This window comes from Xyrauchen texanus, chromosome 42 (assembly GCF_025860055.1).
Source record: "Xyrauchen texanus isolate HMW12.3.18 chromosome 42, RBS_HiC_50CHRs, whole genome shotgun sequence".
In the NCBI taxonomy this organism is placed as follows: Eukaryota; Metazoa; Chordata; class Actinopteri; order Cypriniformes; family Catostomidae; genus Xyrauchen; species Xyrauchen texanus.
In genome coordinates this window covers 28594267-28604825 of record NC_068317.1, presented here as the reverse complement: position 1 = coordinate 28604825, position 10559 = coordinate 28594267, and the positions used below count along the sequence as shown (strand labels likewise).

The following is a 10559-nucleotide window of genomic DNA, read 5'->3' as shown; positions in this document are numbered from 1 at the left end:
TGAATCAAATATAATCAAAATTTTAAGTTGAATTGTCAGAGAAAATATTTACACCCAAGTGTATATGGCGTTTATCATTTAACATTGTTATGTCATGTTGTTTCAAGTTTTGACTTCTTTATTTTCCCTGTCCAGCACTACTTGTATGAGCTGACTATCAAAACTCTTGTCCAGCACAATCTCTACATGCTCCACTAGTTCCTGCAGTATCATGTCCTGAGAGACTCCAAACCACTGGTGGGATGGTTTACAGTTCAATGGAGATGTCATGTCGTTGGCCTAAATGCCATGTTCATCACAAGCCTTCTGAAAATACGTATAATTACCACATTATATTAGGAAAGTTATAACTAATTAGGGGAGTTTGGTAAATATACATCAAATAACTGTGTAACTCAACACTGCTGTTTATTTTCACACTGTATGATGTGAAAATGTATGAAGCGTTTGGGCTCAGCTGCAAATGGTGATGTAATAATGTACAGTGCAAGAGTACATCACATCATATCGATTTACTGGCTATAAGGTCAAATAGCTTATGTGTTCTCCTGTTGTAGTCCTGTCTACTGCTGTCTCTAGAGAGTACGTATCCACCTGCTCACCAGCTCTTTGTAGATATGCTCAAGGTAAACAAATAATTTACACCAGTGCTTCTCAACCTGTTTTACTCCATTACCTACATCTTTATTTTTGAACTGTTTTTAACATTTTCATTAAGGTAGGTTATTTTTATATAACTTCTAGTTTTTGTCATGTTGAGGCCTCCTTGGAAGTTTGCTGAGGCCCCTGGTTAAAAAACACCACTTAACACATGTGTGTTGAATACACAATTTTTAAACATGTGTGCAGATGTTTTGAGCATAATATTGCTTCTGTCATTTGTTAAAATAAAAAAACAAAGATGTTGAGAATAAAGTCGTAACATTATTATCAAAATATTATTACTTATAAAAATATTTTCTTTCTATAAATTGCAGCTCTATGAAAAATGAAAGTGATGTGGTGGAGAAAAGCACTTTTTGAAATTTCAGATTGCACGAAATAGGTAATTTTCTAAATGAATAAAATAAAAATAATTTTAAAAAACTATTTATTTGTCTTGATACAAATAAATATAAAACTGGTGCTAATGCACCAAAATACAATGGAAAAGATTATGGGATGGCAAATGTCTTTGGTACAAACAAGCATATTGAATGGCACTAATTGAAATATAATTCTTTTTTTTTTAACAGTGCTTGCATTTTGTTGTGACTGCAATTTAACATGGTTGTATGTTCATTTCAAATGAAAACACTTGGCACAAAAATCTATCAATTAAAAATTAAATAAAAAATATTAACCTTCCAAAGTTCTGTTCCAAAATATTATGTTTTTTTAATTTTTTTAATTCTATTTAAATGTGAATTGTTGTACAATTGAAAATGCAATTGTATGAAGTGCAATAATATATATATATATATATATATATATATTTTTTTTCAATTGTACAAATATATATATATATATATATATATATATATTCACAGCTTAAATATTCAACCATGTTAAATTTTAGCCTCCAAAATGCAAGCACTGTTAATGCAATGCTTTTATTTTCCAATTAGTGCAAATAAACATGCTTTTTTTGTACCAGTTGTCATTAAAATACGTCCATAGATAATTTATTTTTCGGAAAGCCTATCCTAAAGTATCATTTAACTAAATTATTGTTTCTTAACAATATGTACCTTAAAATAATTTGTATTTACTACATAATTTTTCATTTCTTTAATTTCTTATTTACGCAATATTTTAAATGAAAATACTCATTCTGACTTAAGTCTCATTATATTACTACTTTAATCTCATAATGGAACATTACTCTTGAAACATTATGACTTTGTTCTCCAAAAAGGCCAAACTAGATTATTTAAAAACGAATATTTTCATTCTCCTAATGTAACAATTTTTATTCTAGAAATGTATATATTATTATTTTTTAATGTGGGATTAAAATGCTGTCTTATTAAACTAGCTACTACCGGATCTTTTTTTTTTATTCTTTGGCAATCAGTATTGATCTAGGGGTGTGTGTGTGTGTGTGTGTGTGTGTGTGTGTGTGTGTGTGTCAGAGGCTCTCCACAGATAATGATGACATCGTGGAGGTTCTTTTGTCCAAGCAGCAGGTTCTTGGAGCTCTGTGTTTCATTCGGAGTGTCGGTGGCTACAGCAATGTCTATGCTAGAAAATGTCTGGATGCTGCACGCCAGTCAAATGACACCATGTTGTTTTAAACCATCTTCCACTTCGTTGAGAGGAACATGAGATTACGTGGTTTTCCTGGTTTTAACCAAGGTACGTCAAGGTAGTAGGATGTTAAAATAGCTGTTAAATGGTGCAGAGTCCTTGTTCACATATCAAATGTACAAGTGTAGAAATATGACATGGAATAAAACTGCAATCTAATCCTTTTACTCCGGCTGAAACAGCACTACATTACCAAATTGCCTCCACACATGATGTTCTATGAGTGGACTTTCTCTGACATAATCTTCCTGTTTCAGGAGAACATTGTGAGGAGCATGTGACCTTCTTTAAACAAGTATTTGGAGCGAACGCTTTGATGACACCAGCCACTGTATGAAGTTCTGGTGAGCGAAATGTCGGTCTGGGAATGTGCCAAACTCTCCTGCCAGATCAATTGATGGTTGAAGCCTGGAAGAAACTGCATCACGGTATTTCTAAATACCAACAAGTATCAAAATGTGAAGCTTTCATCCACAAACACTTGAAAGAATCCAGTTTTGATGTGTCTTAGAAGAGATTATGAACTTGTTTCAACCATGAAGTTTGCAATAGTGTCTTGAATGATACAGTATTTACAAATTGGTCTTAGAATGGACAAATAATAATATCGGCCAATTTTAATTAAGCATGTGCTTAGGCCACCTCACAACATAGTGCTCAACTTCTGTATGTGAATGTTGATTGTGTATATAATTTAAAAAGAAATGTCTAGCTTTTACAGTGTAATACATATTATGTTAATATTATTTATTCCTTTATATGCAGGTTTTTCAACTTACAGCAAAGAAAATTACAACGTTACAGACTAGGCTACTGGAGCAAGTCGAGGCTATTATTTGAAACATGCGGAAACTCAACAGTAGTTATATGGCATGGTTATAATACTCAGAAATGAATCAACAATACCAACCACAAATCTTTTAGGATTGGTAATTAGATGTTTATGTATGCTACTGGAAACTTGCTACTGCATTCTGTCAAATTACACTTCCTTGGGTTATCTTACATCATAGACATTGTGCCAAGGGGTGTTTCTAAACAGGTTTATGGAATTGGTTCCAATTCACAAGGCTGCATTTTCACATTTCAACACAATTTAATAACACTGCCATGTAACAAAGAATCCATACAGAATTAAACCATAATTACATTCCTAAATTCCTACATGTAGGATCGGACAAAAAGATTGACATTCACAGGTGCTTTCTACAGAAAAGTACAGTATACTTGTGCAACTTGAAATATTAGTACATTTACATACTAAATTGATGCTGACTTCTTTATCATCTCAAATGGGATGCAAACCAAATTGGATCAGATTTCACTGTCATTTATGTTGCATTTAAATACAGTGTTTTGTTTGGTTTGTTGTTTAAAATACAACAATTTGCAAAAGTGTAGTTGAGAAATAAATGGATATCAACTTTTTTGTAAACATCAAAATGCGAGGTTAAAATGTACACATATGTACAACAAATACATTTATGATTTTGGTGCTGTTGCAGGTCAACAGTTCTTTTCTCACTCTTCTAAATCACATTATAAACGTTCTAAAAGTGCATTATAATAATAAAATGAATCTAAAGTGTACGTGTCACCCTGCAGGACACTCTCCAAATGTCGACTATCCAAAAATGTGATTCAAAAGTACTTTTTGAATATATTCAGCATTTTCTGAACATTTTATAATTCATTGCCTTGTAAAAATCAACTGAAGAAACTCAGTAAGAACCTTCAATAACCTTCAAGTTGGATCCTGCAGGAGTTCAAAATTTTAGAATGGCCTGTTATTTGTAATTCTGACATTTATGAGTCATTTGTATGAGAAGTGCATACTAGCAGGGAAACAAGCGGTCTGATTTGTCAACTCCGCTCTATAAATCAGGATGAAAACGTACTGAAGGAGCTTTTTAGGTTAAAAATGCAACATCAAAAAGGCTTTCCCCCCCTCCATTGTTAGTTGAAGGTTAGTGTAGAGTGTTTCAAGGCCCCAGTTTGTGAATTATTAAAACCAAATGTGTACGGTGGTCACCAGTAATATGAAAGATTTATTTTTGTCATGCAGATCTTTCCATTAAGTGCAGTCCAAGTGTACGATCAGGGTTTGCATTTACAGTATGTATTGTGTGGCCTATAAATAAATGTATTTTAGGTTTTGTGGACATGTTTACATTTTCTAACTGTTGATATTCCAATTTATATTGATGTATTTACAAGTATGCAGTTTAAAGTGTATTCTTAAACTGATAATATCATGTTCTTTCACAGGTACATATTATGGAACAATTGTCAAGAATACCCTTTATAAAAGAAACCAAACATGTGTTAATTATGTCATTAGAGTCTCTCTTGGGATCCTGCTTCAATAAATTAAGTTCTGCTATTTCTAAAGACAACATTCATTAAAGGCAAAAAAAGTATTTCCTCACCTATTAATTCTGTTCTGTTTTCCAGCAAACATAGGTAAACATCCTTAAAACAAGACGTAGGCTATTTTCAGAAGCAAAATTATGCTAGATAATAAGTTTAATCTACAGAGAAATCAAACTAAATTTAGTGAGGGTTTCCACATTTTTCATATCCCGTTGGAAATAGTTTTTCTTGTTTTAAGCATAAACATCACTACATTTTGTTAAAAGAATATTCCGGGTTTATTGTGGGATTACGGCTTTATGTCGTCATGGCAACAGAGTTGTAAAATTGGATGTAACTTTACACAGAAAAGGTCAGTAAGTGATTTTATCACACTAATATCATGTTAACGCATATTGTTTAAATCTTTTGGCTATACCTTTGAAACAGAGTATTTTGAACGTTTACAGATTGGTCCCAATCACCTCCATTGTAAGTGCCTCACTGTAACCCAGATTCTTTCTTTTAGGGACAAGTGTGAGTGGTAGTGGCGTAGTGGGCTAAAGCACATAACTGTTAATCAGAAGGTCACTGGTTCGATCCCCACAGCCACCACCATTGTGTCCTTGAGTAAGGCACTTAACTCCAGGTTGCTCCGGGGGGATTGTCCCTGTAATAAGTGCACTGTAAGTCGCTTTGGATAAAAGCGTCTGCCAAATGCATAAATGTAAGTCTATATACATTTTTGTGTTAATCAACATTATTCCACAAATGCTGTTAATTGACCTTAACTTTGTATTGAACCCGGAATATTCCTTTAAGATTTCTGTGTAAACAACACTTAATATCCCACGTCCTATTTTTATCATACTTTGCAGTGTATTACTCACATTATAAATGACCCTAACTATTAAAAGCTATTAAAAATATTGAAATGGATTCTGGCTTAACATTCAACACAATACTCACAGCTTAATGTCTAAACAACCACACCTCCTTATAAGAACAAATTAATTACTGCAGTTGGCTTCAAGCATATTTTGAATAACGTCCTCACAACGACGTGTAAATTCAGACTTGTTGATTTTCTCACAGTAGCTGCAATATGAACACATGTTGTGTGGACTGTCAGAATTTCAAGCAGTGCAATTCATAATTTATTTCCCTGTTTAACGCACATGGGACTGTAGTGCTGTGCTGAGCCCAAGGTACCTAAAGTTCTCTGCTGCGGGCAGGAAAAGAACACTGGTGTCGGGAGAGGGCAGAAAGGTCTGCTGGTAATCTGGGTTGTCGAGATGAGGACATGGGGAGCAGGGGAGAGTAGCACAGGCAGTGTTCAGGTACTCCGGCCCCTCTGGTTTACTGCCGTAGGTGTCGATGTAGCCATTCTCCACCTCTCCATCTCTCTCGTAGTTTGGGTTTATCATATTGCTCGGAGTGGTAACATCTTGGTTCATGTATTCTGTGTGAAAGAGAAGATAATGTATGCTAATGAGACTGTAATGCATCTTACATATAGAATTATCAAAAATATATTATACTGTATATATAAAAAATGTATTTGTTTTAGATTACAGATATACTGTGTGTGTGTATATATATATATATATATATATATATATACACACACACACACACACATATAATTTTCAAATATTTAAAGATAACTATGTATAATTATTTCATCATTATATGATATTAAATTCTATATATTACATGAGGGGCTTTCTCAGCAAATATTTGTATATGCAATTAAATGCGATTAATTAATCGGGACACCATGTAATTAATTCGATTTAAAATGTTAATCGATTGACAGCCCTAATATATATATATAAACAGAAATGGTGACCAGTTACAGGACCTCGAATATACACTTTTCCTTATACAATCATATACATTTAACATTTTAACATAACATTCTGAAGTTGATTAAAAAAATCTTATGCCTCCGCTACCCATATAAGAAAATAGTATCTAAGTATTCTTTGGGACATTAAATCAAATGTATCAAGGTTTTTGCTTCAGTTTGGTTACATATATCATTTTTAAACCTGACATGACAATCATATTACCTGGCAACATGATGTCTTTCTGTGTTGGATCCGTAATGTAGCGCAAAATCAGTCTGTTTGTGTAGTCATCCTAAAAACATCACAAACAAAAGATGAATTAATAATGTTGCAACATGTTAGGTCTAGATATAAACTCAGAAACACTTCAAATATTATTATTCCATGTAGTGTATAGGCCTAAAGAAGAGATACTGACTGTTGTTGCATTGTGACATTGAGACTCGGCTCGTTGAGATCCATTGAAGAATCTTTTGTTGGGTAGCAGGTACTCCTCTGCATCCACAACACCATCCATATCTTCTGTACTGATTAGGGACCTGTAGAACGTAGAATCTGTCGGGCTGGGCTGGTGCATGTGCTCGTCACCCTGTGAACATAGCCAAATTAAAATGTCTACTGTAATTCTAACGAAAAACAACTAATCTTCCCTTCGACCAGGATGATTGGCAAATGTTTGTTAAATTAGTTTTAAACTGATAAAATAGGAATAATAACAGATTTGAATGTCATTTGAAGTGGTTGAGTGATTCACATACTTTATTGAGAAAATAATTTCAAAATGCATTGGTAATTCACCTGAATGACAAGGTAGCGAGATGGATCTCGAGCCATTTTTGAGAACTCGGATATAAGTTCCCGAAAGTGAGGTCTGCTGTCCGCATCTATCATCCAACCTGAATGGAACAATATATATATATATACACATATAGTACAATAGTATTTGTGGTAGTGCTAATAATTTAGAGGCTTTGTATACTTCTAGGTGCATAAATAGCTAGTTTTCCAGAAACCAGATAGAACACGTCTTTGTTTTGGATTTCATCTTAAACGGTTTAACTGGTTTTTCAAAGTTATCTCCAAGTTTGTAATACCTGTTTTATAACCACAATTTGTTCTTATATATACAGTATGGCCAACCACTCACATTTGACCATGATCATGTACACATCTATAGTGCAAATAGAAGGCTGCGGTAAACGCTCTCCCTTCTCCAGAATATCTGCGATCTCACTTGCTGGGATTCCGTCATATGGTTTGGATCCAAATGTCATCAACTCCCACACAGTGACCCCTGAAGATAACCACAAGGAATGAGATCCATCTCATGCTTAAAAATCATAAAAACACCAACATGATTGATGGTTATTCAATAAAGCTATAATTGCCATTAAAGGAATATTCCAGGTTCAATACAAGTTAGGCTCAATCGACAGCATTTGTGGCATTGATTAACACCAAAATGAATTTTGTCTTGCAAGGTTACAGAGAGACACTTTCAGTGGAAGAGAATGGGGTCAATTGTTGGAGGGTTTAAACACAGAAATGTGAAGCTTATAATTTTATAAAAGCACTTACATTAATTCTTCTGTTAAAACTCATGTATTATTTGAGCTGTAAATTTGTTTAAATTGCCATTTTTACAGTAATTTAGGGTTTGTTGACATTATATTGTCATGGCAACGAAGTTGTAAACTTGGCTATAACTTTACACAGAAAAGGCTAGTTAATGATGTTATTGCAATAAAATCACGTTTACATAAATATTATTTATGTCTTGTGGCTATGCTTTTGAAAAAGTGAGTATTTTAACATTAAAAATTTTCCCCCATTCACTTCCAATTTAAGTACCTCACTGTAACCCAGATTTTTGCTTTTTGTTTTTTATTTGCTATTTTCCATAAACTTTGATAGAACAAATAGTAAATGCAGTGTGCTATATAATATATAGTGATAAGCACTGACCATAACTCCAAACGTCACTTTGGTGAGTGTACGTCCAGTGAAGAATAGACTCTAGTGCCATCCACTTTATAGGCACCTAAAAAACATATATGAAAAGGCAGCAATGATTCATTCGTTATTTAAAAGAATCTTGTTTAAATATCAATATACTTGTGGCATTGGGGGGGCGTGGTCATGCATCGGTCTGCGGGAGAGAGAGAGTGGTAAGGCTCGTCACCTGGTTCATAACTGTCTCTAACACCTGTCTCTCATTATAGTGATGGTGGAGGGAGACTTAAAAGGTATGCCAGAGCACAGAGAGGGGGAGAGAGTACCCAAGAAGCTCACCAAACCAAAGAGAGTTACTTTAAGTTGGTTTGGTGAGCTTCCTGGGTACTCTCTCCCCCTCTCTGTGCTCTGGCATGCCTTTTAATCTCCCTCCACCTATACTCGCCTATACCTCACTAGGCAGGTGTTAGAGACAGTTATGAACCAGGTGACGAGCCTTACCACTCTCTCTCTCCCGCAGACCGACACATGACCACGCCCCCCAATGCCACAATACTGTATATTAACACTGTGTGTATTAAAACTACAAGATCTGTTTTCAATCTGATTTCAAATCATCAATAATTCAAATACTACAGTGATTAAGGCCACGTTCACACTAAGTAAAACTCGGTTTTAGATCCATAAGCTCATCGTTTTCCAAGTATGCTTTTCTAATGTCTCTGTATTCAGTGCCGTTCCAGTGTGAATGAGAGCTGTAAACAAAGCTAAATGAATGTGCAATTAATTCATTCATTGTCAACATGGCCTAAGATGTTTGTGTGGTTTTGCAGTAAATCAGTGGATTGTTTTTAAGTAACCTACTTTCCCTCCATCAGAATGGTATTCTTTCTCTTCTGCACCCAGCAGTCTGGCCAGGCCAAAATCAGTGATCTTCACATGGTTAGGAGTCTTCACCAGCACATTCCTGGCCGCTAAATCACGATGGACCAGGCGACGTTCCTCTAAGTAGTTCATTCCCTGTTGAAATTCCCAAGAAATGCAAAGATGCCAATGAATGCAGTGTGCATTCAATTAAAGGTAATTGCCCGGGCCTCAGCACTTCCAAAATTGCTGTTTTGCTATTTTCAGGAGGAAATGTAGTGAATATATTTATGAGGTTTATGGCTGTTGTGGGAGCAGGTGCTAGTAATTTATTTATACATAATATTTCACACATAAATATTTATTTATGCACTTATTTATACTTTGTGTTTAGGGGGGCTACTGCAAGACTTATACTGTGGACTCAAATACAATTACTATTTTATATATATATACAAAAAAAAAATATATATATATATATCCATGTTGGTTAAAATGAATAAAAGTGTGTAATTTAAGCGCCATTTATGAATGACATAAATGACCATTTTCAAACGATGGCTATAATCTCACTCCATTGGTTAAGTCAACGTTTTAAGCACTTTTCAGAGAAATCAACCCACAAATGGCTTACTTACAATGCTCTCTTCATATCAAGATATGAGAAAGTATTTTAACACTGGAAAAAAAAAAGTTGCAAATAACCATGTATTTCTGTATATTGAGGGTCCATTTTTTCAAAACGAGACTTTGAACTCACCTTGGCAATCTGCACGCACCAGTTTAACAGTGTTTGTGAACCGATATTGTCTTTATTCTCTCGAACGTAATCCAGCAGGCAGCCAAACGGCATAATCTGGGTTATGAGTTGGATGTTGGACGTGAGGCATATTCCCAACAGTCGACATACATGAGAGTGATCAACACTGGCCATCACATAGGCCTCCTAAAAACCAATGATGAAAACAATACCATCAAAATTTACATTTACATTTATGCATTTGGCAGACGCTTTTATCCAAAGCGACTTACAGTGCAATTATTACAGGGACAATCCCCCCCGGAGCAACCTGCAGTTAAGTGCCTTGCTCAAGGGCCCAACAGTGGCATCTTGGTGGTACTGGGGTTTAAACCCCAACCTTCTGGTCAGTAACCCTGAGCCTCAACCACTGAGCCACCACTGCCCCAGAAAGTCTTCTGTATGGGCTTGTACTGTAAAGTATATGTCATGTTTTGGGACCAATGTTA

General features: G+C 34.8%; 1 protein-coding gene across 2 annotated transcripts in view; it reads right to left on the bottom strand.

Annotated features, from left to right (window-relative positions):
* Positions 1 to 2557: 2557 nt before the first annotated feature.
* Positions 2558 to 10559, bottom strand: part of LOC127635155 (epidermal growth factor receptor-like) — a 46583-nt gene continuing 38581 nt past the window's right edge. Inside the window, exons 20-27 of one of the 2 annotated variants that reach the window (XM_052114943.1) lie at positions 10072 to 10257; positions 9312 to 9467; positions 8460 to 8535; positions 7642 to 7788; positions 7293 to 7390; positions 6913 to 7083; positions 6717 to 6786; positions 2558 to 6103 (exon numbers count right to left, since the gene is read on the bottom strand). In XM_052114943.1, the coding sequence (XP_051970903.1) occupies positions 5811 to 6103; positions 6717 to 6786; positions 6913 to 7083; positions 7293 to 7390; positions 7642 to 7788; positions 8460 to 8535; positions 9312 to 9467; positions 10072 to 10257 (1197 nt within the window). In that variant the 3' untranslated portion in view covers positions 2558 to 5810. The remainder of the gene's footprint in view (positions 6104 to 6716; positions 6787 to 6912; positions 7084 to 7292; positions 7391 to 7641; positions 7789 to 8459; positions 8536 to 9311; positions 9468 to 10071; positions 10258 to 10559) is intronic. The other variant, XM_052114944.1, reaches the window with a different exon arrangement.